General features: G+C 53.2%; 4 protein-coding genes across 6 annotated transcripts; 2 read left to right on the top strand and 2 right to left on the bottom strand.

Moving 5' to 3' along the window:
- Nucleotides 1–9,276: 9,276 nt before the first annotated feature.
- Gpank1 (G-patch domain and ankyrin repeats 1) lies at nt 9,277–12,878 on the bottom strand. 2 transcript variants are annotated; one of them, XM_004624488.2, is made up of 4 exons: nt 12,842–12,878; nt 11,912–11,968; nt 10,741–11,370; nt 9,277–9,895 (listed from the first exon to the last, which is right to left on the bottom strand). In XM_004624488.2, exons 3-4 carry the CDS (start codon nt 11,355–11,357, stop codon nt 9,451–9,453), a joined length of 1,062 nt encoding a protein of 353 aa, XP_004624545.1. In that variant the 5' UTR covers nt 11,358–11,370; nt 11,912–11,968; nt 12,842–12,878; the 3' UTR covers nt 9,277–9,450. The 2 variants fall into 2 exon arrangements, with proteins under 2 accessions (XP_004624545.1, XP_023577464.1); XM_023721696.1 differs by lacking the exon at nt 12,842–12,878 and adding an exon at nt 12,605–12,833.
- Csnk2b (casein kinase 2 beta) lies at nt 12,067–17,201 on the top strand. 2 transcript variants are annotated; one of them, XM_012515937.2, is made up of 7 exons: nt 12,067–12,517; nt 13,781–13,863; nt 14,546–14,648; nt 15,204–15,319; nt 15,712–15,787; nt 15,922–16,111; nt 16,973–17,201. In XM_012515937.2, the coding sequence occupies exons 1-7, from the start codon at nt 12,466–12,468 to the stop codon at nt 17,061–17,063; spliced, it is 711 nt and encodes a 236-aa protein (XP_012371391.1). In that variant the 5' UTR covers nt 12,067–12,465; the 3' UTR covers nt 17,064–17,201. The 2 variants fall into 2 exon arrangements, with proteins under 2 accessions (XP_012371391.1, XP_004624367.1); XM_004624310.1 differs by lacking the exon at nt 12,067–12,517 and adding an exon at nt 13,058–13,196.
- Nucleotides 17,202–18,265: 1,064 nt separating this feature from the next.
- Ly6g5b (lymphocyte antigen 6 family member G5B) lies at nt 18,266–19,913 on the top strand. Its single transcript, XM_004624487.2, has 3 exons — nt 18,266–18,559; nt 18,699–18,827; nt 19,084–19,913. Exons 1-3 carry the CDS (start codon nt 18,439–18,441, stop codon nt 19,482–19,484), a joined length of 651 nt encoding a protein of 216 aa, XP_004624544.2. The 5' UTR covers nt 18,266–18,438; the 3' UTR covers nt 19,485–19,913.
- A 3,372-nt stretch (nt 19,914–23,285) lies between these two features.
- Ly6g5c (lymphocyte antigen 6 family member G5C) lies at nt 23,286–25,759 on the bottom strand. Its single transcript, XM_004624486.2, has 3 exons — nt 25,639–25,759; nt 24,505–24,672; nt 23,286–23,483 (listed from the first exon to the last, which is right to left on the bottom strand). Exons 1-3 carry the CDS (start codon nt 25,757–25,759, stop codon nt 23,320–23,322), a joined length of 453 nt encoding a protein of 150 aa, XP_004624543.1. The 3' UTR covers nt 23,286–23,319.
- Nucleotides 25,760–27,178: the final 1,419 nt, after the last annotated feature.

Raw genomic sequence — 27,178 nt, 5'->3', positions numbered from 1 at the left:
CCCTCTGGCAAGATGTTCTGCTCCTGGACTAGCTGGGTGGTTCTGTCCCCTACACTCTCTGCAGGGATCGCAGCTGAAGGGTTTCACCCCAGGCATGTAAGCCAGGCCTGAGCTGAGTCTGGGAGGGGACAAGGTGGAGCAGGGGGGAGAGGCAGCTCTTCCACACACTCACTGGGCCTGGACTAGGACTGGATCTGGGGGTTCCCAGAATGTGACAGAAATTCCTATTCTGTGTGTGTTGGGGAGGTACTACGGAGTGATGGGAGGCATCCTAAGAGGGTGGAAGAGGGTCTCACCCATGCTGTGCCTGGGCTGGGACCAGTAGGTCCCACGGGCGCAGGGTAGCCGGAAGCTATTTAATCTTTAAAAGAACCAACTGCTCCAATTCATTGATTCTTTGTATCATTTTCTTAGTCTCCATTGCATTAATTTCTGTTCTGATGTTTGTAATTTCCTCTCTCCTACAAGCTTGGGCTTTACTTGCTTTACTCTTTCTGGAAGCTTTAGGTTCAGCATTAGGTGTTTGAGCTTATTCTGTTTTCTGCTGTGGAAATTCACCACTATAAATTTCCCTCGTGGAACTATTTTCATTCCATCCCATAAATTCTGGTATGTTGTATTGGCATTATCATTTAGTTATAGAAACTGTGTAATTTTTTAATTTCATCTGTGACCCACAGGTTGTTCAGGAGCATGTTAATTTCCGTGTGCTTATGAAGTTCTTGTGGTTCCTTTGGCCACTGATTACCAATTTCATTGCGCTCTGTTCTGATAATAATCATGGATAATTTCAACTCCTTGCCATGTACTTAAGTATGTTCTGTGAGATAGTATGTGGCCTCTTTTGGAGAACATACCATGTACAGCTGGGAACAATGTATATTCTGATGTGGTGAGGTGAATAACTTGGTAGACATCTACTGTCGTGGTTTGTGTCTCGTTGTCCCCTAAAGCCTCACGCAGTCAGGGCAGCTCCGAGAGTTTGTGATTAATTCATGATCCAACGCAGGGATTATGCGTGTGAACGCTACAACTGTGGAGAGCCTGAATGCGGGATAAGGACAGGAGAGAAGTTGCTGCTGTGGCCGCCCTCCCTTCTTGCTCTCGCTGTTTTGCTCTTCTCCACCCTATGAACTGCTGGCCTCTGCCGTGTGCCACTCCACCTTGGAGCCAGCTTGGTAGGGGCTGAAACCACAAACTGTGAGCTAAACAAACCTTTCCATCCTTAATGTTGGGTGTCAGATATTTTGTTCCAGCAACAAGAGAAAAGTAACCAAGACAGAATTTGGTACCAAGAAGTGGGGTCATTTCTGTGACTACCTGGCCATGTGGCTCAAGAACTTTTGGGCATGGCTTGAGGGAAGAGTTTGGAAAGGTTCAGAGATGTTGCTTGAAAGAGAAACCCTGGAATGCCTTTGGCTGTTCTGTTTGGGAGATTCTGGTCAGGGATTAAAAGACCAGAATGCTTTTTATTCATTTATGGTCATGGAGGTTGAACTTGGCACCTGGCTCTTGGCAGGCAGGCACTGACACCCCAGACCTAGATCCCGAGTCCAGTGCTGATGGGAATCCTGCTATAAGACCAGGTTCCGGTGGCTGCTGCTGGGAAGAAGAACTATGCTGGCTGCTAGACTCCAGATAATGCATGTTATGGCTGGCCTGGCAGAGGGTTTGTCTGCATTTTGTTCATGTCCAGAGATTTTTCTTGAAACTGAGATTAAGCATGCCATCTGATTAATCTGGCAAAAGAAATTTCAAGGAAGGCAAATGTTGAGGTAGTGGCATGGCTATTGTCTGGGCTTTTCATCAGATTCACATTGAGAATGAAGAGCAAAAAGCCTAGCATGATTATTTAAAATGTTATGCATTTGGCCAGAAAGAAAGTTCCAGTAAGCTGTGGACTGCAAAGATAGAGCTGAGAGGATCTCTACTGCTAAGAAGGAACAGGAGAATAGAAAAGATGGTCTGAGAGCACATAAGAACCAGGAAGTGTCCACCGTTCACAGCCTCAAAACTGCAAAAATGAAAGACTTTGCTCTGAGGAGGAAGCCACAAAGTGCTGTGTTCCAGAATGGAGGCAGTGGCCACACCAGGTTCCAGAATGGCAGCGTTATAGAGAATTTGTTCCTCAGAATCAGGTTCAGGCTGGTGAGATGGCTCAGTGGTCTAAAGCACCTACTTAGAACGAGCTTAACAAAGCACAGCACAGGGACCACGGTTCAATCCCCCAGCACCACATGCCAGCCAGCCCCGCCCCCTGGTGGGCTGAGCCGGCCACACACACACACACACACACACACACACATAAATAAATAGAATTTTTTAAAAAGTGCAGATAGGGGCTGGTGAGATGGCTCAGTGGTCTAAAGCACCTACTTAGAGCAAGCTTAGCAAAAAGCACAGGGACCACGGTTCAATCCCCCAGCACCACATGCCAGCCAGCCCTGCCCCCTGGTGGGCTGAGCTGGCCACACACACACACACACACACACATAAATAAAAAATTAAAAAAAAAAAAAGAAAGAAACAGGGTCAGAGTGCTCAGCAATCCAGGCGCCTGACCCCTACAGCCAAGAGAGAAGAAAGTCTGGCTACTTCTCCCTCTGGCAGCAGACCTTAGCATCATCCATGTGGTGTTGGTTTTGAGTACATGCACAATGCAGGAGTTCTGAGGTGAAGAAAGTTTCCACCTAGGGGCCAGGGAGATAACTCAGTAGAACAGGCACTTGCCTGGCAAGCGCAAGGTCCTGAGTTCAATCCCTGGTACCGCAAAAACAAACAAACAAAGGTTTCCACCTAGATTTCAGAAGGCCCGGGAGGCCAGGCAGTGTGCCCCTGAGAGGGCACTGTGTAAGCTGCGAGTGAGAAGCCTAAAGTGCGGTGGAGACCCCAGAAGTTTGCAAATGCAGGAACGTGCATCATCTAAAAAAAGCTGCAAGGAGGGAGCAAAAGAGGCCTAAGAGAGAAGCTAAAATCCCCAAAGTGCCACAGGGGCTGAGCCACATTCTGTGACAGAATGTGAGAGCATTCTATCACAGAATGCTTGGACGTTCCACGTGGAATTACGGAACCTAATGTTTGCCCTGCTGGATTTGGACTTGCTGTGGTCCCAGCGCTTTCTATCCTGTGCCTTTTGGAATGGCAATGTTTTTCTTGTTCCGTTGAATGTTGGAAGTGTTAAACTTTTCATTTGTACAGGGGCTCAAAGCTACGAGTTTGCCTTAGATCTCAGAGGAGACTTGGGACTTGGACTTTTCAGCAGTACTGAAACTGTTAGGATTTTGGCAACTTTTAGAGATGGATAAAATACCTTTTGCACAAAATGAGGTACATGATTCTTTGGAGGGTCAGGGCTGGAATGTTATGGCTTGCATCTAGTTGTCTCCCCCAAACCCCATGCAGTCATGGGGCAGCTTCTACGGTTTGTGGTTAATTCAGGATCCAATGCTGAGATTATGGGTGGGAGTGCTGCTGGGATTATGGGTGGGAGTGCCACAACCTTGTGGATGGCCTGAATGCAGTATAAAGAAAGGAGAGAAGCTGCTGCCACTGCCACCACCACCGCCACCGCTGCCACCGCCACTGCCACCGCCACCGCTGCCGCCACCGCTGCCACCGCCGCCTTCTTGCTCTTGCTCTTTGCTGCTTTCCACCCCGTGAACGGCTGCCCTCTGCCATGTGCCACTCTTAGAGCCAGCTGAGCATGGACTGAAGCCTCCTCGAACCTTTCCTTCCTTAATTTTGAGTGTCGGGTGTTTTGTCCCATCAATGAGAGAAAATAACCAAGACATCTACTAAGTGTATTTGTTCAAAAATTTGATGCAGTTCTGATGTTTCTTTGTTGATTTTTTGCCTAGTTTATCAGTCTATTTGTGACAGTCGGGTATTGAGGTCCCCATTACAATTGTCTTAGTGTTCTTTGTTTTTGTTTTGTTTTGTTTGTCTGTTTTGAGACAGGGTCTCACTATGAGGTTCAGGCCGGCCGCAAGCTCGCTTTATGGCCCAGGCTGCCCTGAAACTCACAACGATCTTCCTGCCTCATCTTCCTGAGCGCTGGGATTACAGGCTTGCACCAACATGCCCAGCATATTAGTGTGCATTTGCTTTTCCATGTCTGTTAATATTTGCTTTATACAGTTGAGTATGCTGGTATTGGGTTATATTTATGACTGCTATCTCTTCCTCTTATATTGTTCCAAGAATATAGTGACTTTTGTCTCTCCTAATCAGTCTTGGCTTGAAGTCCACTTTGTTAGGGCTGGTGAGGTAGTTCAGAGGGCTAAGCATCTGCTTAAGCAAGTGCAGGGCTGGGGTTTGATCCCCGGCACCACATGCTATGCTGGGCCCGCTCCCGGGTGCACTAGGCTGGCCACGGAGACCACATGTGGTGGTTCATGCCTGTAATCGCATGCCGGGGAGGCCGGAAACGGGGACCACCGTGAGTCCAAGCTGTGTGGTGAGGCCCTGTCCCAAATACATAAAAAAAAAAAGAACCGGGGATTGAACTCAGGCCCTTGGGCTTGCCAGGGAAGCGCTTAGTCCACTGAGCCATCTCCCCGGCCCCTCCCCTCCCTTTTTAAAATTACTTGCCTGGCCCAGCAGGTTGATCCTGTTGGTTTCATAGGGTTGTAGTGCTCATCATCTCTGGTCGTGAACTTCTTCGGGAGTTTTCATGGAATATCATTGCTCTGTCAATTCTGAAAGATAGTTTTGTGGGGTATATCAATCTGAGTTCATTTTTAGGGTTTGAAACACTTCAGTCCAAGCTTTCCTTGACTAAGGATTTGTGTTAGGAAGTCAACTGATTCTGATGGACTTTGTGTTTTTGTTTGTTTGTTTTTAGGGAAGGGTCTACAGGGTGTTCAGGGTCACCTGTTTACAGCCTCCCAAGAGCTGGGATTACAGGCGTGCACCACCACGCCCAGTCTCAATGGCCGGGGCCAGCATGGCAGGCCTGGGGATCGAACCCCCAGTCCCTGCACCTGCTTGCGGGTGCTTTAATCCGCTGAGCTATTCGGCCGGTCCTGATGGACTTTCTTTTTGGTACCAGGAATCAAACTCATAACCTTAAGCTTGCTGGGAAGGTTCTGTGCGGCTGAGCTAAATCCCTGGCCCTGGGCTTTCTTTTTTCTTTGGGGGGCTTTCTTATAGATGATTTGTTTCTTTTCTCTGACGCCTTTCACCTTCCATTCTTGTGCTGAATTTTTGGAATCTTGCCTATTATATCCCTTGCTGTAATTTGTATTTTTAAAAATTTTAGGGGACGGGGAGATGGCTCAGGAGAATAAGCGCTTGCCTGGCAAGCGCAAGGGTCTGAGTGCAATCCCCAGTTCCACCAAAAAGAAAAAAGAAGAAAAGAATAAATAGTTTAATCTTTATTTATTTGCTACATAGCTTAGACTCCTAGTGTCTCAGCCTCCCTAGACCTGGGATTGCAGGTATGCACCATCATGCCTGGTTTTGTTGGCTGGCACAGCACGCATGGGTTGGGTTCTGGGGCCAGCATGCATGTGGCAATGGGCATAAAGCCCAGGTCCTTGTGCTTGCCAGACGGGCGCTTAGACCACCCCAGCTCTGTAAATCATGGCTAATTGGAGTTCTATATGCCTTGCTTTTCTGTATGTCAAATTCTTTTTCCATTCTTAGGACATTTTTTGCCATTATTTCTGTGAACAGGGTTGGTGGTTTTTTTGTTTTTTGTTTTGGCAGAACCGGGGATTGAACTCAGGCCCCTGCTCTTGCCAGGGAAGCACTTATTCCACTGAGCCATCTCCCTGGCCTGAACAGGTTTTTTTTTTTAAATGTCATTATTGCTATATCCTTTTTCATTTACTCAGATCAATCTTATGTTATTCTTCTTTGCATTATCTAGCAGCTGTTGTATTGATTTTTTGAGATCCCTTACTTTTTAAAAATGTATTTGGGGGGCTGGGGAGATGGCTCAGTAGAATAAGTGCTTGCCTGGCAAGCGCAAGGGCCTGAGTTCAATCCCTGGTCCCGCAAAAATAAAATAAAATAAAATAAAAATGTATTTGGTACAGTGTCTCACTACAGGGGCCAGGGAGATGGCTCAGTGGAATAAGCTCTTCCCTGGCAAGCACAAAGGCCTGAGTTCAATCCCCAGTTCCGCCAAAAAATAAAAATTTTAAAAAACCAAATCAGCCAGTGTCTGACTACACAGCTCTGACTTGTAGTGATCCTCCTGTTTCAACCTCCCCAGCCCTGGTTTTTTTTTTTTTTTTTTTTTTTTTTGGTAGTACTAGGGATTGAATTCAGGACCCTACGCTTGCCAGGCAGGCACTTATTCTACTGAGCCATCTCCCCGCCCACCCCCAGCACTGGGATTACAGGCATGTGTCACCACAGCCAGTTTTGGTGGCTGGCTCAGCATACCTGGGATGGGGCCCGCACAGCACGTGGTACTGGAGATCAAACCCACGTCCTGCGCTTACCTACGCTGGTTCTTAGACCACTGAGCTATCTCTGCAGCCCAATCGCTTACTATTTTTAAGAAATCTTGGACTAGGATATAGCGCAGTATCACAGCACCTGCCTAGGAAGTGGGTGGTTGTGAGTTCAATTCCCAGGACCAAAAAAAACAAAAAAACCTTTCTTTTCATGATTACTAACCATAATCCTGTCTATAGCTGATATTCAGTCCTTACCTTGGCTGATTCTTTCGAAAATTCTTTCTTTTTTTTTTTTTTTTTTTTTTTTTTTTTTGTGTGTGTGTGTGTGTGGTACCGGGATTGAACTCAGGACCCTGCACTTGCCAGGCAAGTGCTTATTCTACTGAGCTATCTCCCCAGCCCCTGCAAATACTTTCAGTGGAATTGTTTTATGTATTTTGGTACAGGGTCTACAGAGTCTCTCTATGTAGATTAGACTCACAGTGATCCACCTGTTTTCCGCCTCCCACATGTGGGGATTACAGGTTTGTGCCATCATGCCTCATGCCCAGTCTCAATCGCTAGTCTCAGTGTTCAGTGTGCCCCAGGGGCAGGGCCAGCACAGCATGCTGGGGATCAAACCCAGGTCCCTGTGCCTAACCTAGGCAAGCACTTCAGTGTGCTGAGCTATCTGGCCAGCATTTCAATGTAAATTTTTTTTTTTTTTTTTTTTTTAGGGGTCTACAGGGTGTTCAGGATCTCACTATTAGATCGGATTTACAGTGATCTGCCTGTTTACAGCCTCCCAAGAGCTGGGATTATAGGCACATGCCACCACACCCAGTCTCAATTGCAGTCTCAGTGGCAGGCCCAGGGATCGAACCGCCAGTTCCTGTGCCTGCTTGCAGGCGCTTTAATCCACTGAGCTATTTGGCCGGCCCAAGAAATCTTTAATCTCTTGGATTATCTGTTGGAATCTCTTTCATGGATTTCATTTCTTTCCTATGTTGGGTGTTGATGATCTTCTCCAGAGTCACTAGGCATGTTCTCATTATGGTCACCATCTCTGACAAGTTATTTCTGATTTGATTTTTTCCCTAGAGCCTTGTCCATCTGCTTTGTTACTTCTGTTGTTACCACTTCAGAGTCCAGGTGGGTGGCTTTTGAATTATTCCACCTCATTGCCTCCTGGCTTTGCCTTTGGTGAGCTAAAAATCAGTGGCTGCACCTTGCTTAAGTGTCTTCTCGTTTTCTATTTTTGTTTAATTTCTGGATTGACCCTTGAAGGCTTTTATGATGAGTAGCTTTATTGCTAGTATTTAGAATACTTAGGAAATGACTACTCACAGCCGCCTTCCAGGCGTGTAGCCGGGTCTTGTACCAAGGTACTGAGGAGCGATCCTGGGACCTTGTGCTGGCCAAGAAGGCGCTTATCCCACTAAGCTATCCTCCCAGCTCAGCTTTTGGGTTTTGAGTCTGTCGTAAGATCCTCTTATTTACTGGGGAGGAGGAATGGCTGCCAGCTTGCCCTAGCTCCGTGACACTAGCCTACAGCAGTAACGCGCTTAAGCAACCTGAGTCTTGGCGCATCAGGAAGGACAACTGATGGGACAGGTTATGACACCACGGCTGAAGTAGTACAGTCACCAGTAACAACAGCCTCAAGCTTAAAAACGCAGCCTAGAAAATGCCAAACTGTGGTAGTAGTGACTATTAATTTGCCAATTGTAACTCGATGAAGTCTATTTAGGGTTAGATAACAAAACCAACAAATCAAAAAATTACACACAGTAACTATGCCCTCAACGTGGTGATTTTCCCTGCAGGGGAGAAATTTTTAAAGGAGTTGGGGGGAGAAATAAAGATCTAGAAGATGAAGAGATTAAAAGTATGGGGGGGGGCGGGGAGATGGCTCAGTGAAATAAGCCCTCCCCTGGCAAGCGCAAGGCCCTGAGTTCAATCCCTGGTTCTGGAAAAAAAAAAAAAAAAAATGTGACTGGAAGACAAAAGATTACTTGAACTTTGGAAAACTGGTAAATATAGGAGGGAAAGAGAGAAGAAAAAAAACTAGAAATGATAATCATACTTATGTAAAAACAAGAACAACTGAGTAAAAAGAGAAGAAAAAAAGGGCTGGGATACAGTGGTCAGTCGCTTGTGTATTGTGGCCGGGGGTGTGTCCTGGTCACTCACTTACCTCAGAGATTATGGTCTGGACACTCCTGCCACAAGTAACGATCAGTGAAGTGCTGTTACATCTATTTTAGTATTATATATATCTTAAGGCTTTCTAAACCCTTTCCACGCTTTAAAGACCAGCTCCTTCTGTGTCGAGGTCTTTTTCCCTGTGGCTTCAGTTCTTGCTTCAGATACATGCCGGGTGCCAGGGACCCACTGCCTGCTCTTTCTCACACTGTATCTCAGCGTCTGGACACATTATAGTATTTGATATCACAACTCCCTCCTTTCCAACGGTGAGCTCCTTCATTTTGTTTTCAATGTGCTGGGCGTCGAATGCAGGTCCGCCACACTGAGCTAATATTGTAGCCCTTTTGCGACAGGCTCTTGCTAAATTGCCCAGGTTGGACTCAAATTTATGACCTTCCTGCCTCAGCCTCCCAGCGCAGGGATTACAGATATGTGCACCACACCCAGCTAGTGTTTCTCAAATCAGTGACTGGAGTGGTCAGAGGGCCCTCCTGCTAGAGGTGTCAATTCCTGGTAAAGGGGTTTGAAAAAGGTGAGGCTCTCCCAGGAGACCCAGGCCCAGCAGGAAGTTACCACACCATGGCTCAGGCTGCCTCTTCCGGCCCAGGGGAGACATACATGTGGCCCCCAGACTTCTGCTATGCTCCCCCATACCAGCTTCCAGAAAAGTAAACCACAATTGAGGATGAAGGCTGATTTATTTTCCAACCGTCAGCAGCCGTCTCCCAGGAGTAGAGGCTCCTGGTTAAAACCTAAAGGCCTGGCACCTGGGTAGATCCCAGGACGCAGAAAGCGAAGTGCTCAGGTCAGAAGTCTGAGTTCAGACCTCAGCGGCAGACCAGGCAGACCACAGTCAGGACTCCAGGTTCATGTACATCCGGAGATCCCGCTCCCAGGCCCTGTCCTTCTCCTCCTGCCTTCCTGTCTTCCTCCGGCTCAGCGCAGCCACCTGAAGGGCTCTCTCTCTCCCACACACAGCCCGGGGATCCCGAGCTGGGAAGTGCGTCACGCGAGGCTGCGGTGCTGGTCTGTAGCCCAGTCCTTCCTGGTCCCTCTTGAGGACGGTGGCGATAGGGTTGGCACGGCCCTCACCCCGGGGCCCCAGCCCCATTCCTGGCTCCCAGCCTCCCTTCAGCAGCAGCCTGAAGCCAGGGCTAGACATGGGCACCCCAAGGGGACTGTTGGGGGGCTGGGGACCTCTGACTAGTGACAGCAGGTGGGCGGTGGATGTGCAGTGGTTGGAGTCTTCAAAGTAGCCGTCGCAGGTCTCACAATACTGGGGGGTGGGAGAGGGGGCCCTGCAGAAAAAAAAGCAAAGGGTAAAGGGCAGAGAAAAGGAAAGGGAGACCTGAGGCTTCAGAGGACTGGCAGGGACAGAACCTTTCCAGCTTTTTTTCCCCCCTTTCTCTTCCATCTTTTTGAGGCAGGGTTTCACTATGTAGTTCAGGCTGGCCTCGAACTCATTTTGTAGCTAAGGCTGGCTTTAAACTCGCATTGACCCTCCCGCCTCAGCCTCCCAAGTGCTGGGACTGGAGGCCTGCACCACCATACCTAGCTGCCATCAAGTTTTTATGTACTGGGACGCAGGATCTCACACTTGCCACACAGGTGTTGCGCCACTTAGCAGGCCCTTTCCTTTTAGATTTTCTGCTAGAGAACAAACTGCCTTCCTCCACACACAGCACCACCATTTTTTGTTTGTTTTTTTGCTGGTGATCTAACCCATGGCCTCTTGCATGCTAGGCAAGCTCTCTACCACTAACCTACACTCCCAGCCCTCCCCACTTAGCCATAAGGGGCCCAGAGGGGAAAGGAGTTGGTAAGCCAGCTTCATAAGCTTTTGACACGGGTGGATGACTACAGCTGCTCCAGCACTTAAATACACGGACCCATTTAACCCCGCCAACTGGCTCATGAGGAGAGTGCTTATCTCCTGCATGTCTCAGAGGAAGAAACAGACACGGACATAAGGTGGTTTCCAGGTTTGTGGGATCAGGATTTAAATCCTAGGACCTCACATGCACTACCTTAACACTGGAGAACGAAGAGAACGCTATAGCTGTTCTGGGGCTGTCCCCGGTATGGGGCAGCGGGAAAAGCAGAACGCCCTGGAGGACAGGTATGGACCAAGGCTCCCCCTTACCGGGTCTCTGGACGTCTGGTCTCTCCATGGCTCTCCCTGACCACGCGGGCCACCTCGGGGAAGCCTGCTTCTTCAGCCAGCTGAGCAGCATCCCTGCCCCCCAGCTCACAGACCCCCACCCAGGCAGCCCCCCGGCCCAGGAGATAGCGCACAGCGGCTTCCTGGCCAGCTCGGGCAGCACACATGAGGGGTGTCCACCAGAAAGCGTCCCGAGCATTGATATTCCCTCCGGCTCCCCCTGCCTCACGCGGCTCCAACAGTCTTCGAAGTTCTGCCACGTTCCCCTCCTGGGCCGCCTTCAGTACCCACTGGGTCATCTTGTCCTCAGCCACAAAGGATTGCCCCTGTCCACGTCTTCCTGACGCTGCTGCTGCTGATGTTGCTTCCCTTGTCATTTTTCTTTTCTTCTTCTTTCTCTGCCCGGCAGGCGCAGGCTGAGCTCTCTGCGGTTCAGGGGCCAGGGCTTCCTCCGCAATCAGGGCCTCATAGAAAGCCCGGGCTGCAGCGCCATCCAGGGTGGGCTCTGGCTCCTCAGGCTGCGCCTGTTGCTGCCCACCCTTCCAGAGGTCACTGGGGTCAGTGGCGGGCGTGAACGTGATGAGTGACGGTCTGGACATGGCTTTGGAGACACTGAGGGAGTGAAGACGAGGAAGTAAGAATGCGACAACCCTGGCCACGCCCACCGCGGCTCTGTGCTGACAACCATCTCTTCGGGAGCTCCTGGAATGAGAAAAATTAGAACAGAAAGCACTCCTGCCCCCAAACTCAGCCCACAACTTAGAAGTACGAACCTTATGTAAAAACACATAACCTTAGAGCAGATCCTGCGCTTTGGTAGAGGTTAATAAAGAAAAACTCTGAAGAGCTGGCTAGGGATGTAGCTCAGTGGTAGAATGCTTGCCTAATGTGCGACGACCCTGGGTTCCATCCCCAAAACCCCAACAGAGGGAGAGAGAAAAAGAAAAAAAGGAGCCGGGGAGATGGCTCAGTGGAAAAAGCACTTCTCTGGCAAGTGCAAGGGCCTGAGTTCAATCCCGGGTTCTGCAAAAAAAAAAAAAAAAAACACCCCTAACTTCATGAGCCAGCTGTCCATAGGTCCTGAGTTACACCTCACTATCCCCTCACCAACAAATGATGCCAGCCTCTCTCTAAACAAGTTTATAGTACATACCATTGAGAAACATCAGCCCAGCCCTTTAGAGCTTCCTTGATCCTATTTTGGAGGTCTCTTCTCAAACAGAAACAGACACATTTCTCCAGGTGATTTCAGGAAAAGGCTCTTGTGTGAATCACTCTGTGGCTCCCACACCGTAAAATCGTGCTATTCCAATCTAAAAAATTGACGCAATCACATGACACAAAGACGCACGTGCAACAACAAAGCCGCACGCAAGGCTCAATTGACGGCCCTTTTCCAAGAACGCGCGCACAATATCGCGCGCCCCGGCCGCTCGAGGCCCCAGAAGGTCGCATCGGTTGGGGTACTGCTTTTACAGAACGCCCCACAATGCCCTTCGCTGCCTTCGACGTGGCGCACCCGCTCCACACTCATTTTCTGAAGCTGGAAAACCATTCTCCAGGCTAAGAAAGAGCCTGAGAAGGCAGAGGGAAGGCTGGGGAACGCCGAGAAGGTGTGAAATGAAGTAACTTCCAGGTGCCCCTCCCCATTAGGACCAAGGTTCGACGAACACACTTAGAGCCCGCAGCAAAACACTCCGAGACTTAATGGAGAAGTGCAAAGGGGCGCTCAACAGCAGAATGGCTGGAGCCACCTCAGGTTAGCACACTGGACCAGCCCTCCCAAGACTCGCTCTGCTCAGCCCAAGCACTCGACCCAAGTCCCTCAGCGCGGGGCCCAGCGCACCTCCCGCCTCCAGCCTGGTTTCCGTCGGGGGATCCAGGGGTGAGCCTGACAGGCGATCTCTGGGTCAGGCTCGGCATGGGGCCAGCCTCCTGGGTGGTAGCGCCGCGCCGCGCCAGAACCCAAAAGGAACCGCGAGAAGGAACCAGCTGGGTCCGGCTCGCTCCACTCCCCGCCTCGCTCGGCCCCTAACTCCAGCCAGCTCTCGACTATATTTCCCAGGCTCCCCGGCGCAAATACCTGCTTGGCTCCTGTTTCCGGTGGTACCTCGCTGCATCCCGCCCCCAGGCGGGTTCCTCTGGGGCCTCGCGACACCAGAGTCGTGCGCGCTTCCTTCTGGGATTCGTAGTTCATTCTCCCTCGTCTCGCAAGTCTCTTACCCTAAGTAGGGACCTCAACTCCCGGCATCCAACGAGGCGCCTGGCTCTCCGCGCCTGCGCACTGCTCTTCCCCCGCCCTGCCCCCCAATTTCCACGGCCCCCCCCACCCCACTCTGCCTGCCGCGGTCGGGTCCGCGGCCTGCGCCTTAGCGGTCCGCGGCGTTCCCAGAGCAGCAACCCCCTCCCCCACCCCGCTCCCGGTTCCAGTCCCGCTGGTAAGTCTGCGGCGGTCGCCGGGCTGAATCCCCTGGCCCTGGGCGCGGCATACGAGGGTCTCCGCGCCTTGTGGGGGCGAAGGAGGAAGTGACCTGGTCCGGCACCGGAGGAAGGAGGGCGGCGCGGGACTGAGGCGGGATGTGGGGATTCCTGTAAAGGGTCCCTGACAGCCTCCCCAGACTCTGAAAAAAGGAAGGGCCTGGCTCTTGCTTGGGAAGGATAAACTTGGGACTCTGGGGAAAAGCGTCGGGACGGTCCGTCCTGCGGCGTTAGGAGAAGGAGGGCTCTGCCGGGGCTGCCCCCGCGAGAGGGGCCTGGCTGGCCGCAGCGCCGGGACGTGGGTGGGCCGGAGGGTCACTACCTGCCGGCGTCTGGCAAGTGGTGCGGTGCACAGAACTTCTCGTCTCGCGGGAGGAGAGGGGCCGAGGTGAATCAGGGAAGCAGGAGAGGGGTACTCCAGAGCCTGCGATCCTTTAAGAAGGGGTGGCCCCAAATTCTTCCGTGCTAGCACCCAAAGAGTGGGAGGAGGGAGGATCCCAGAGACAGGGAGAGCTTGGAGTTTAGTGTGCTCCTGTTTTCCCAGCCGACGTGAAGATGAGTAGCTCAGAAGAGGTGTCGTGGATTTCTTGGTTCTGTGGGCTCCGCGGCAATGAATTCTTCTGTGAAGTGAGTTCTCTTCTGCTTCCCTACTTGCTTTCTTCACATGTGCCTGGTCACACTTCCCCTCGGCTCCTGCACACTTGTCTTACACTCCTGCGTGGACGCTCCTTCCCAGGGAGGAAGGATCCTATCAACAGCTCCCCACTAATGTGCGTGGGAAAGGGGCACGACTGGGGCCCAAGTCCCCACCTTGCCACCCTGTGGCCATATGACATTGGATTAGCCGCCCTGCGCCTTTTCTGTTACTAGAATGGTGTTGGTAGAGCGCTTGTCGAGGCTGTTGGGAGATTTGAAATGCTGCCTGTTAAAGTGTTCAGTAAGGGATCCTAACTGCCTGCAGAAACCAAGCTGTTCAGCCCGCATTGTCCTCAGAAAGCCAGCTGTCCCTAAGGAGAGGGCGAAGCTGGTTTCTGGATATGAGATACAGACATAGAAACAGTGATCCTGAAAGGAATGGCTCTGTGAGGATGTGCTGTACCTGCGTATTGTTAGAAAAGCTAACCCGTTGTGGGACACAGTGTGTGAAGGCTGGGAGGAGAGACTCAGGTTCTTCTGTGGAGTAGGGAGTTGAGAATGGGAAACAGGAAAAACTGCAGATTGCGAAGGACAAGGCATCCGTGGGAGCATCTTACCTTGGCCACGGTGGCGTTTGTTACCTGGATTAACCTCTTGAATTCTGTCTTGACAGGTGGATGAAGACTACATCCAAGACAAATTTAATCTTACTGGGCTCAATGAGCAGGTGCCTCACTATCGTCAAGCTCTGGACATGATCTTGGACCTGGAGCCTGGTGAGTTATCCCTCGGGCTTAGTACGTGGGTGTGCGCGTGTTTTTTCTCTTTCTATTCACATGCTTATTTTTTGCACTGGAGATTGAACCCATGGCCTTTGCAGTACATACCACCACACCCAACACTTGAATTCTTAAATTACCTTTTGGTTCTCCAACTCCTGTAACCCCTGCTTTATTTGATCCCCGCTTGACTCTTTCCTCCTGATTCTGTAACTCAAATTTTGTTCGTAAGGCCACTTCCCTTGTGAGTCTTGTTTACAACTCCCTTCTGTAGCCTTGCACCTTCCGGTCAAGATGTCCAGGTGTTGGTGTCTTTCCATTTCTGTGTTCAGGAAGGAGTTGGGAGGGAAAGAAGAGAAGAGGGTGAGGGGTGTGGAGAGAAGACAGAGCTACACTGAGTTGGTGAAGGGTCAGATGCGCAGGCTGTGAATAGGGTGAAGTTCAGGGGTGGGTGCTAAGTGAACTGGGTAGCGAGTGGCCCTGGGCCATGGGTGGGGTGCCTAGGAAAGTTGAAAAACAAGAGGTCGTATTGGCTGGTCCGTGTTTTGTCAGATGAAGAGCTGGAAGACAACCCCAACCAGAGTGACCTGATTGAGCAGGCAGCCGAAATGCTTTATGGATTGATCCACGCCCGCTACATCCTCACTAACCGTGGCATCGCCCAGATGGTGAGGCCTCTGCTCGCACGTGATTCCTCCTGAGGCAGTAAGGGAAGCAGAGTTTCCTGGAGCAAGAAGTCATGCTTCATTCCCACCCAGAAGTCTAGCTGAGGAGAGGGGAAGAACCTTAGCTGGGGCCTAGAAGTTGAATCTTCCCTGGGGTCAGGCTGAGGCGGGTATTTTCAGGGAGGGAGACAAGATCTTAGACAGGGAGTTGTCGAATGCTGCTGCTTCAGGAAACAGCAAATAGCACAAGGGTTTTGCAACGCGCTGAACAGGAGGAATCTGGCCAGAGAAGGGCTTCTACTCAGAGATGGGAGGCACAGGGATGTGGGTTGGGCTGAGGAGGAAGTTGCCTCTTCCCACGTATCCACCAACCCCTGCTGTTGTGTTTACCTCAGTTGGAAAAGTACCAGCAGGGAGACTTTGGCTACTGTCCCCGTGTGTACTGTGAGAACCAGCCAATGCTTCCCATCGGTGAGTGCTGAGGAAGGGAGAGGAGGGCACGTCTCCAAAAAGTTGGGTCTCCCTCCGCGGACTGGTGTCTGAGTCCTTGGGGAGGCTGGGCAGAGCGGGAGGTGTGTGGCCTACGGGCTCTGGCTGCGTCGCAGGTCTCTCGGACATCCCAGGCGAGGCCATGGTGAAGCTCTACTGCCCCAAGTGCATGGATGTGTACACACCCAAGTCGTCAAGGCACCACCACACGGACGGCGCCTACTTCGGCACCGGTTTCCCTCACATGCTCTTCATGGTGCATCCCGAGTACCGGCCCAAGCGACCTGCCAACCAGTTTGTGCCCAGGTGGGGAGCAGGAACAAACTCCCGGGTGGTCAGGGGAAGGGCCCGGGCAGCACTCGCAGGGGAAGAGGTGGCGTAACCTTTCTTGAGGCCTGCTCCCAGAGTCGGGCCTCCTTCCCACCGAGTGACCAGGAGCTTATTTAATCGACTGTGCCTCAGTTTCCTTGTCTGTAATGCAGGTGGTGCTGGTACACACCAGGCAGTGTCCACCTGTGTGCGTTGTTTAGTGTCACTTGGAACATCCTTGTGTAAGCAGTAGCTATCGCTGCGTAGTCCGGGGGCTTGGCCTTTTGCCGGATTTCAGAGCTGTTGGTTAGGTTAAGCTCAGTTTATCTTCCTGGCGTATTACTTTTATCCTGTACTAATGGAGAGAGGGTCTGCTTTATACTGAAATAAGTAGTGATGTGTGTTGCCTAGAATTTGAGTTCCTTTTTGCCTTCTTTGGAGTTTCTTTTTGTGTGTTTGTCGCTGGCCATTGAGCCCACAGTCTCATGCTCGCTAAGGCGTGAACATACACTCTGTCACTCACCCTCACTGGTGGCCCCCTCTGCGTGGTTTGTCTTGTCTTGCTTTGTGTGGGGACAGGAGCTCACTGTGTTGCACAGGCTAGGTGCGAACCCTGGGCTCCCAGCCAGGGAGCCTCTGCCTCAGCTTCTCCAGTAGCTGGAACTAGAGGTGCACAGCTCCACACCCAGCCTGGAGTGGGAGTTTTAGTGGATGTCTCTGACACATTTCCAAATAGTTATGAGCAAATGAATTTGAGGCCCAGTGTGTCCATAAGCACCCCTCAGAGGAGGAGCTAGGGACAGCGGCACGACCAGGACGGGATTCACCCTGCTCTCTCTGACTTTTGCTCTGGCCCAGGCTCTATGGTTTCAAGATCCATCCGATGGCCTACCAGCTGCAGCTGCAAGCCGCCAGCAACTTCAAGAGCCCAGTCAAGACAATTCGCTGATTCCCTGTCCCTCCTGCCCTCTCGGACACCACCTTTCCTTTGCTGCCATCCTTTCAGGAATCCTCTCTGGTTTTTAGTTTAAATTAAAGGCCATTATTGTGGTAGGGATATGAAATAAAGTGGAAGAAAAGGCCATGAGCTAGTCGGCTGGTGCTTGTGGTTGGGAGGGCAGGTGGTGGTGCGCTGGGCCGAGGGGCACTGGAGGCCCAGCCCACCCCCCCAGACCTAAAGCAGATTGGTGTCATGGATCGGGGTGCTACCCTTGGAGCACAGAGCAGGGCAGGGGTGTTTGTTCTCGCTGGCTGGCTGTGTACTGTAGCAGGCTTACCCAGTGATAGTGTCTTCCAGGATTGTTTCCTTCTGTGTTTTGTTTTTTTTTGAGACAGGACCTCACCCTGTAGCATGCAGGCTGACCTTGAGTTCCTCCTGTGTGGGCCTGGCTTTCAACTTTGGTTTTAAAAAGAATGTGGAGGGGCTGGTGAGATGGCTCAGTGGTCTAAAGCACGAACTTAAAACAAGCTAAGCTAAACAAAGCACAAGGGACCGCGGTTCAATCCCCCAGCACCACATGACAGCCAGCCTGCCCCCTGATGGGCTGAGCTGGCCACACACACACACACACACACACACACACACACAAAATAAATAGAATAAAGTTGGTCTCAAACTTAAAAAAAAAGAATGTGGAGCATAGTGGCGCACACATGTGATCCCCGCACTTGGGAGGCAGAGGCAAAAGGATAGCTGTGAGTTCTAGGCCAGCCTGTCTCAAAAGTGAGACCCTGTCTCAAAAAAAAAACTACAATTTTTTTTTTTTTTTCCCCAGAACCAAAGATTGAACTCAGGCTCTTGCACTTGCTAGCGAAGTGCTTATTCTACTGAGCCATCTCCCCAGCCCCAAGAATACAAATTTTAAAAAATGTCCTAGAATAAAGAGCAGTGTAAGGGGCCAGGGAGCTGAGCCACACACTCCCCAGCCTATGTCTGCGTGCCCCCCGCTGGGGGAGCCAAACTAACTCAGGGTTGGGTGGGGGTGCTCACTGGTGGGTGCAGTGGGAACTGGCCAGTTGATGAGGGCAGTGGGTGGTGCCAGAGACCAGCCATGGCCCCGCCCTGAGGGGAGGAAGGAGGCCTTGGGGAGCTTGTAGGGTGGGCAGACACTCGGGCAAAGGGTCAGCCTGAGGTGTCACCCTGGCGGGCCGCTGCTCCCACACGCAGGAACCAGACCTGTGGGGGAGGATACGGTGTCCCTCCTCCAGGGTAAGGGCTTCCTCCTTGAGCCAGCATCCTGCCCCAGGCAGGAGTATAGCTCTGCAGCTCCGGGAGCCCCTTGCAGACTGCCTGCCAGCAGCACCCCACGGCTCCAGACAGGAGCATGGCCCTAGGAAGGTGGGGGTTCTGGGCGCCCTGCCGGAACTGCTGCTCTGTGTGCTCCACTATGACGGGCTGCGTGCTGGCCAGTGTGCTGGTCCTGGTGGGCTTTGCACTGGGAAAGGGTAAGCGGGCCGCCGCCGGGAGGGCGAGCACGTGGCTGGGAAAGGGTAAGCGGGGCAAGCGCGCAGCTGGGGCCTTGGAGACCTGCAGGGCAGACGCAGAGCCCAGCCGCGACTCCCATCTCCCTTCCATGCTTCCCAGCTCCTGTTTCCGAAGTCCGGACCTGCCACTTCTGCCTCCTGGAAGACCCTTCCGTAGGATGTATTTCCGGCCCAGAGAAGTGCACCGTCAGCAGCTCGTCCCCGTGCATGGTGATCTCCATTTATTACAGTGAGTGGCATCCCGGGGGTGGCATGGCTTGGTCTCAGGAGGGCTGGGCTCTGGGAACCCTGGGGACAGGAAGGTAGCAGTCTTGAAAGGAGAGGTGGGAGTGGAGGCCGGCCAAGCACATTGCTGGTCCCCTCTGAAGATGCCTAGGATAGAATTGGGGTCTGGGGAAGGGCTGGGCAGTCCCAGAAGCAGAAGAGCTGGGTTTGGGGACTGTGGGAGGCTGCTGTCAGGGTTACCGCTGTCTCCTTTGCTGTAGAGGTCAAGGTCCGCTTCAACATCCGAGGCTGCGGACAGATCAATTCCTACCGCTGTCAGGAAAAGCGCAACACCTACTTTTCACAGTACTGGTATCAGGTCCAGTGCTGCCAGTATGACTTCTGCAACTCCTGGGCCAGCCCCCAGCTCCAGGGCCCCCTGCCCGAGCCCTCCGCAGAGCCCCCGGCCCTGCCTCTGTCTGACACCCAGGCCCGCCAGTTCTACCAGGCCCTAAACCTTTCCCTGCCCCTGCCTGGTGTCCATGCGGGGAAGGAGCCCAAAGGCATGGGTCCCCCAGTACCCTTGCCCCTGGCACTGGGCTTGTCCCTTGCTGACCTGCGCCGCGTGTACTTGTTTTTCAACAGCTCAGGACTTCTGGTTCTGCCCAGGACTAGGTCCTGACACCTTCCCTGCATACATCACACCCCCGGAGTCCTCTGAACCCCCAACCTGTGCTCCCTGCACCCTCCTGACTTCCCTCCCTCCTTTGAGTTAGGTTTCACCCCACCCACCCCCATCTTAGAAAAACCCAGGTGTAGATTCGGCCCAGGCTGGCTGGAGAAAGACGGGGGTGGTTCCCATCATTGAGTGCTCCGCTCTCCCACACTGGGTTCCTGCCACATCCGCTCAGGTCTGGCACCGTGTCCCCTCACCCCTGTCTCTCAGCCCTGGTGCTGCCCTGGCTTTCCCCCTGCAGAGGTCCTGGCCTGACAGTCTCTGTCCCTGCTTCGCTGTCCCCAGACCCACCCAGTTTTCTACTCAGCATCCTGCCACAGTCTTTGGCCTCCTCAGCCCCCTCTTACCTCACTGAGTCCTCGTGCACCCACTGAGGGGAGGAGATGGTCTGTGTTGGTTTGTTGTGTCCCCCACTGGCCTCCGCAATAAACTAGGACTGGGCTAAGTCTGTTGCATTGTTTGTGGGGTTGAGTTCCGACATGGGCAGGCATAGACAGATCAAAGGTAAGTAAGCACAGGATTCCAGCAGGACTGCAACCCTTGCCCACTGTCCTGGCGTTTTGGCACTAGCACCTCCTTGCCCACCCTCTGCTCAGCTGCAGATCAAAGCACCAGGAGCCCAGCCATGAGCCAGCCTGCAAAGCCTGGAGAGCTAAGTCCGGTGGAGCCAGGGTTTTTACCACAAGATACAATTTTCATCCAGGTAGATTGGAGCCCAGTGCCTAGGGACCTGGGCTCCTGCTGGTCCTTGTTCTCTCCAAGATCCTGACAGCCAGGCACTCCTCCATGGACTTTCACATTCAGGGCACCTGTGAGAGGTCCCTGTGGGGCTGCAGCAGCTGGGTTGTCACCTGAACATTTTTTTTTTTTTTTTTTTTTTTGGTGGAAGCAGGAATTGAACTCAGGCCCTTGCGCTTGCCAGGGAAGTGTTCCTGAACACTTTTGAACAGTGGCAAGCACACAGCAGTGACAAGGACAAGTCAGCCTTTTTTTATTTTTTTTATTTGTTACAGGATCTCACTATGCAGCTCGGACTCGTAATGATCCTCCTGTCTCAGCTTCCCCAGTGCTTGGATTACAGGCATGCACCACCACGCCCGCTCTCAGTGCCTGGCTTGGCTTGGGGCCGGGGTTCTGGGCTCAGCACAACATGCTGTACTGGGGATCAAACCCAGGTCCTTGCACTTGCCAGGCAAGCACTTAGACCGCCAAACTATCTCCTCAGCCCATCCCTTTTGACCTTTTTTTTTTTTTTTTTTTTTTGTACTGGGGATGGAACTCAGAGCCTTATGCTTGTCAGGCAGATGCTTATGCCGCTGAGCTATCACCCTGGACCAAGTCAGCCTTTTGCATGCGCTGTTCTGAGCCCCAGGCTTCCCAGGTGAGAGCTGTCCTTCCCCATATTGCAGCGCAGTGCCAGGGTCATGGGATCTGAGCAGCAGTGCCACGTTGTGGCTGGGAGGCCCAGGCCTGGCTTTCCTGCTACGCGGGTCAGTCTCAGCTGCTGTGCTCCCCTCGCTGAAAGGACAAGGCTTCTTAGAATTGAGGGGATGTGTGCAATTGTGTATGCACACGAAAACACATGCTGTAGTCAGGCAGTGACGCATGCTGAGACAACACCTGACCGCTAATGGTCTGCAGGACTCGGCCCATGGCCAGAGCTTCCAGGTTAGCAGCATCGTGGTGGGGAACACTGCCCAGTTCATGGCGCTTGGGAGGCAGCGCCAGGAGACAGCAGCAGCCAGGACGTGGGCCAGGGGCCCTAGACATAGCCGCAGTCACCCTGCCAGCTTCCCAGAAGTGCTCAGAACTGTGCTCTGCCAGCTCTGGGTTGACAGGCCACCCTAACTGCCACAGCCGCCCCTGGAGAGGCAGAGGCAGGAGGATCACAGGGTTGAGGCCCGCCTGTGCAACGCAGACTTGGCAAGACCCTGTCTCAAGAAGGAACTGAGGGGAAAAAAAGGGACTGAGGATGGAACTTGGTGGTAGAGGACTTGGTTGCCTGGCCTGTAGCAAGGCTGAGGCCCTGGGTTCTATCCTCAGTGCAGGGTGTGTGTGTGTGTGTGTGTGTGTGTGCACGCATGTGCATACTTTGCAGATAAACGCACAGTTGTGGGCCTGTTGTGCCGTAAGCCTTTCTGACAAAGCCTGCAGAAGTTCGCCTTCCCATCTCCATGAGACCTCTGCTTGCCCCCAGGTAGAGCGCCCTGACCCTTGGGAGGTGGCCACTGTCCTTGGAGCAGCTGCACAAGGGTGTGTGTGCATGGCAGAATGGAGTCGCGTAGTGCCCACCGAACCTACACAGCACTTAACACCTCTACAGGTCACAATTTGTGTTGGGAGACTCGCTGTGGTGCTGCGTGCCTGTGAGCCCAGCGCCTGGGAGGCTGTAAACAGGAGTATCACTATGAGTCCGATCTACATGGTGAGACCCTGTAGACCCAGGCCTAAAAAAAAAAAAAAATTGTGTTGGGGCAAAGCCACCTTTGTTAATATTCAGGTCGTGATTTTTAGGCAGTTGGAAATGGTACAAAGAGAGGAACAGACTGCCCCCCCCCCTCCTGGGCCCGTCTTTCTCCATGACCTGTTTTCAGAATACCACAGAAAAGGCCAGGTACAGAGATATATACCTGCAGCCCCAGCACTCTGGAGGCTGAGGCAGGGCAAATCACCTGAGTCCAGTACTCAATGACCAGCTTGAGCAACACAGCAAGACCCTTCCTCAGAAAGGAAGAAAATGGGCTGGTGAGATGGCTCAGTGGTCTAAAGCACCTACTTGGAACAAGCTTTGGGACCGCGGTTCAATCCCCCAGCACCACATGCCAGCCAGGCCCGCCCCCTGGTGGCCACGTACCTGGTGGTTTAAGCACCTGCCTGGAAAACACAAGGACATGGGTTCGATCCCCTGTACCACATGCAGTGTCAACCTCGGAACCCACTGTGCCAGTCATCGTAGCTGGGTGTGGTGACGCACGCCTGTATTCCCAGCACAGGCTAGTCTCACTTACAGACTCGCAGTGATTCTCCTGTTTTCAGCCTTCCAGCGTTGGGATTACAGGTGTGCACCACCATGCCCAGACTCAGCTCTGGCTTCTTGTGCGTGGGGGCAGGGCTGGCGCAGCAAGTGGTGTGGGGGATCAAACCCTGGTCCCTGCGCTTGTGTAAGCAGGAGCCTAGTCCACTGAGCTATCTCACCAGCTCTAAGTAAATATATTAAAAATATATATTTTAAAAAAAAATTTTAAATAACAAAAAAAAAAAATTAAAAGAACAAGAGAGAGCACGATGCAATGGTCCATGCCTGTAATCCCATCTGACTGGCAGGCTGAGGCAGGAGGATTCCAAGTCTGGGCCCAGCCTGGGTAACTTAGTGAGACTCTGGTTGGGGGAGAAGAGAAGAGAGGGGAAAGGAGGAGAGGGGAGAGCCAAGTCAGGCTTCCAGGGCTCTAGGAGCACGACCTGGCAGACAGCCTGGGCTGAGGAGCCCCCGGGTCTGGGGCACCGGCCCACCCTCCACCACCGCAGGAGGCCTCCAGTCCCTCCTTCTGTACACTAGCGCTGGAGCAGGAAGCAGAGACAGAGTCCCCCTGTCCCTGTGGTCCTCCCACAGCCTCCACCTGCCGGAAAGAGACGCGGAAGGCTTCGCGGATGGGTTTATTTTGCCCCGCCTGGTCTTGGGGCAGCGCGGGAGTAGGAGCCAGGGACCTGCCCGAAGCTGGGGCGGCTGCTTGGGGACTGCGTGCGGCCCTCCGGAAGGCGCGTGCGTTTACTCCGCGCCCTCCTACTGAAGGTAGGACTCTCGGTTTTGAGGATCGTTGCAGAAATTCACGAAGCAGCAGTGAGAAAATATCCAGAAGCCAAACACGGGCGCGGGCCGGGTGTACGCGCAGTCTCCCATCTGCTCCCTGCGGCGGCAGTCGCTCACCATGATGTCAGAGCCGCTGGCTGGGGGCACCGCAGGCAGCAGTCACCACCGGGCCTGGGCTGCTGCCCCCTCCCTCGGCCTGCGTGCACCGCGCCAGGCCACGCGCCCCCAGCAAAGACCGCGAGCACTGGGCAGCGCGGGGAGCCCGTGTGCCCCCAGCTGAAGTTGCCAGGGAAATGGAAGAGAGAGAGGCCCAGAAAGCATGTGAACCCCCGGAGGGGCTGTGGTGGGGTGGGGGGCATGGAGAACCAGCTCTGTGGGCGGGGGGGGGGGGGGGGGAACCAGCACCGTGGGACCAGGTGAGGAAAGCTGAGGATGTGCATTAGAGGCGGGCTGCACAGAGGAAGTGGCCGTCACTGCTTTGCTAGACCCTGCTGTCCCATCATGGATAGGGAAGGCCTTTGTGCGGCGTCCCAGGCAGCGATGGACAGGGTTCGCTGCTGCAGTCTGGGGAGTAACGCATTAGAGGCCGCCCAAGTGCCCGCTGGCAGAGGTGTGGACAGACCAGCTCGGCTAGGCCGGGCCCCAGAGTGCCAGGCAGCAGGTCCCTGGGACAAGGGGGCTGTTGACAGACAGATGTGAAATTCAGGCTGGGTCAGCACCAAGGATGCCACTGCAGGGGCAGAGAAGGAAAAGGAGCAAGCACTCTGCACAGGCTGAGTTTGGTAAGGGTAAAGGTAAAGGTAAGGGGCCGAGGGGCCGGGGAGATGGCTTGGTAGAATAACCGCTTCCCTGGCAAGCGCAAGGGCCTGAGTTCAATCCTGGTTCGACCAAAAAAAAGGTAAGTGGCCAGGTGGAACAGTGGGGCATGAGAAAAGAGAACAGGTCAAAAATGCCACCAGAGGGTCCCAGGGTCCCTGTAAGCCTGGGCGGCAGGACAGGGCTGAAGCCAGGCAGCTGCAGGCAGCAGAAGGCAGGGACTAGATAGAAGTGGCGCCGAAGGAAACAGAAAAACAGGGATGTGGAAACGGGCCCTGCGTGCGGCTTGGGAGAGTAGGAGAGGTCAGGCTGGCCGGGGCTGGGCCCGGGTCCCCAGCTTACTGTTCCTTATATGCAGGGTGATACAGCTGCTGCCCTCCGGCATGAGGCAGATGTCGGACCCCAGCAGGCACCCCAGCTCCTTGGTCTCAAAGAGGCATCGATAGCAGCGCAGGTATTTGGGCAGTGGAGGTGGCTGAGGGGGGTTTGGGTTAGGGAGAACGAGCTTGCCTAGAACACAAAAAAGCAAACACCCTAAGCCCCCAGCCTGAGTCCAGGCTGCCCAACACTACCACTGTCTCCCCACCTCCCCTGTTCCTGAAAGCCTGGCTTAAAATATCAGAAGCTTTGGGCCTCCCGAAGATCTCCATTCTCTGCTGTCATCCTTCCAGAGATGAGAAACAGAAATTCACTCATCTTTGCTTCAGTGTGTACTCGACGAGCTCACTTCACCCTGTTCTCCACGAGCTCCGAATTCACAGGGAAGGCTGGAGTAGTCCTTCCTCTGTGCCTCATCTTTTCAGTCCCCCACCCCAGGTACTCTTTCTATCATTCCTTCTGGGCTTTTGCATTGTCGTTCTGAGCCAAGGGGTTTCATTATGTGGTTCAGGCTGGCCTCAAGCCCACTGTGCGGCACAGGCTGGCCTCGCATACCCCTGCCTCAGCTTCCTGATGCCTGGGGCTGGAGGCCCGCACCACCCTACCCAGCTCGGTCCTGCGTCCTTGATCCACAATGTTCAGAAGTGAAAGCAAGAGCGCATTATGCGGCAGAGACCATCTCTTGTCGCCTCCTTTTCATTTGGCCGTGCCCTCACCGGACAGCTGTATTTCATGCCCACCACTGCGCCCATTCTCGCTTCTTTCCCCAGTTATGTGCGTATCCACCGATCCTGTTCCAGTCCCTGGCCAGACTACGTGCTGATGAGCCCCAGACCCAGCAGAGCAGAGGCAGAGGCTCAACCCTTTGGAAGCTTGTTTCTCAGTAGATGCTGCAAAGGCTTTCAGAGTGGACTCAGCTGTGTTCTACCCTGTCGCCATGAGTGTCCCCAGCCCTCCTGTCCTGTGTTGTCTTCAGCTCTGGAGAGGATCCCTCGGGGGTCTCTGTGAGGCGGCCCCAGGCCCTCCCGCGTCACGCAGACCGGCCCAGTTCTCCATCTAGTAGGCCAGGAGACCCCCCGACTCCCTGGAGCTACTCACCAAGCACCAAGCTCACGGTCACCAGCACTGTGAAGCGCATCTTGCACAGGTTTGCGAAGCACTGAGGCAGCCCAGGAGCCCCGATGCGGCACCCTGCGCAGCCTGCCGTCAGGGCCTTCATAGTCTGTGGCCTCCTGGCCAGCCTACACTGCTGGTGGGAGGCTGGCCAGGAGGAAGGAGACCCGAGGCATGTCTGGGTGGAAATCTGCGCCAGCATGGCCACAGGGTCGCCTCGTCCCCACCCACAGCCTGGTCTCTAACATCCTGGCTCTGGGCATGGACCCAGGAACAGAGCAATGAGAGGAAATTTCTTTTATAGCCATTCAGTTTATTGAATCGCTGCATCAGGAGTTTGGGTGTACAAAGCCCCTCACCTCACAAGGTCAGTAAACAGTGAGGGCGAGATGGGATGCTGCTGGGAGCTGGGCAGTGGAAACCACTGAGAAGGTGCACTTATTATTGTTGGTGTTCTGAGACAAGGTCTTGCTGTGTAGTACAGACTGGCCTTGAGTTCACTACGTGGCTCAGGCTGCTCTCCAACTCCTGTGTTCTCCTGCCTCAGCCTCCTGAGTCCTGGGATTATAGGCAGGCACCAGCATGCCTGCCCTGCTAGGAATTTCAAGAGAGTAATGTGATCTGGCTTTTGTAGAAGACTGGCATTATTGCACAGTGGAGAATAAAAGGGTTCAGAGCAGAAGCCATAACTAGGAGCGGGGTGTGGGTAGCACCTGCAGTCTCCACATTCTGGGAGACTGAAGGAGGTTTGAGCTCAGCCTGGAGAACTTAGGGAAGCTGCTGCTTTTTTTTTTTTTTTTTGGTCTTTCAAAAAAAAGAGGAGGGCTGGGGAGATAGGCTGTCTAAGCGCCTGTGCGGCAAGCACCAGGACGGGAATTGGACACCCTGGCGGCCCGGCCTGCTGATCTGGTAGTGCACACCTGTAATGCCAGCGCTGGGGAGACTGAGACAGGAGGGTCACCAGGAGTTTGAGCTGTGTAGAGATCCCGTATCAGATAGATAATTTTTTTTTTGTTGTTTTTTTTTTTTTTGCGGGACCCGGGATTGAACCCTGGCCCTTGTGCTTGTCAGGGAAGCACTTATTCCACTGAGCCATCTCCCTGGACCCCACATAGATAAATATTTTTAAAAAATTTTTTGTATCATTTCTATTTTTTTTTTTACCATTTTGTATTCTTTAAGAAATATAATTTTTTTTTAAGAAATATAAATTTTAAAAATAAAAGTCAAAAAAAAGAAAAAGAAAAAAAAAAGGGGGGAGGCCGCGGAGATGGCTCAGTGCAATAAGCGCTTCCCCGGCAAGCGCGAGGCCCTGAGTTCGTCCCGGCTCCGCCTGGCACTGTCGCTCAGCCTGGGTCCAGCCCCGTACGTACACCGGGAGCGTGCGGTTCCCGCACCCGGCGCAGGAGGGCGGTCTGGGCTCGACCGGCGCACACCGGAGCATCGGACGGCGTGCGAGTCACAGGCCACGGCGGGTGCGGCGGCCCTGGTCCCCGCCCGCCGCGTCCCGGCGGCCCGACCTCCC

Source organism: Octodon degus, unplaced genomic scaffold (assembly GCF_000260255.1).
Source record: "Octodon degus isolate 3935 unplaced genomic scaffold, OctDeg1.0 scaffold00005, whole genome shotgun sequence".
Taxonomy (NCBI): Eukaryota; Metazoa; Chordata; class Mammalia; order Rodentia; family Octodontidae; genus Octodon; species Octodon degus.
Note: the sequence above shows the minus strand (reverse complement) of the source record. Positions and strands in the feature narration are given on the sequence as shown.

Excerpts from the sequence above, each read along its gene's own strand:
- Csnk2b (XM_012515937.2), top strand. The coding sequence starts at position 12,466 with ATGGAGAAGTGCAAAGGGGCGCTCAACAGCAGAATGGCTGGAGCCACC. Across the intron at positions 15,320-15,711 it reads ACCGTGGCATCGCCCAGATG|TTGGAAAAGTACCAGCAGGG; the intron begins GTGAGGCCTCTG and ends TGTTTACCTCAG. Across the intron at positions 16,112-16,972 it reads GCCAACCAGTTTGTGCCCAG|GCTCTATGGTTTCAAGATCC; the intron begins GTGGGGAGCAGG and ends GCTCTGGCCCAG.
- Gpank1 (XM_023721696.1), bottom strand. The coding sequence starts at position 12,681 with ATGCCGAGCCTGACCCAGAGATCGCCTGTCAGGCTCACCCCTGGATCC. Across the intron at positions 11,371-11,911 it reads TGGGCTGATGTTTCTCAATG|TGTCTCCAAAGCCATGTCCA; the intron begins GTATGTACTATA and ends TCACTCCCTCAG. Across the intron at positions 9,896-10,740 it reads ACCAGACGTCCAGAGACCCG|GGCCCCCTCTCCCACCCCCC; the intron begins GTAAGGGGGAGC and ends TTTTTTCTGCAG.
- Ly6g5b (XM_004624487.2), top strand. The coding sequence starts at position 18,439 with ATGGCCCTAGGAAGGTGGGGGTTCTGGGCGCCCTGCCGGAACTGCTGC. Across the intron at positions 18,560-18,698 it reads GGGCTTTGCACTGGGAAAGG|CTCCTGTTTCCGAAGTCCGG; the intron begins GTAAGCGGGCCG and ends CATGCTTCCCAG. Across the intron at positions 18,828-19,083 it reads GGTGATCTCCATTTATTACA|AGGTCAAGGTCCGCTTCAAC; the intron begins GTGAGTGGCATC and ends CCTTTGCTGTAG.
- Ly6g5c (XM_004624486.2), bottom strand. The coding sequence starts at position 25,759 with ATGAAGGCCCTGACGGCAGGCTGCGCAGGGTGCCGCATCGGGGCTCCT. Across the intron at positions 24,673-25,638 it reads GACCGTGAGCTTGGTGCTTG|GCAAGCTCGTTCTCCCTAAC; the intron begins GTGAGTAGCTCC and ends TTTGTGTTCTAG. Across the intron at positions 23,484-24,504 it reads CACCCTGCATATAAGGAACA|CCAGCGGCTCTGACATCATG; the intron begins GTAAGCTGGGGA and ends CGGTGCCCCCAG.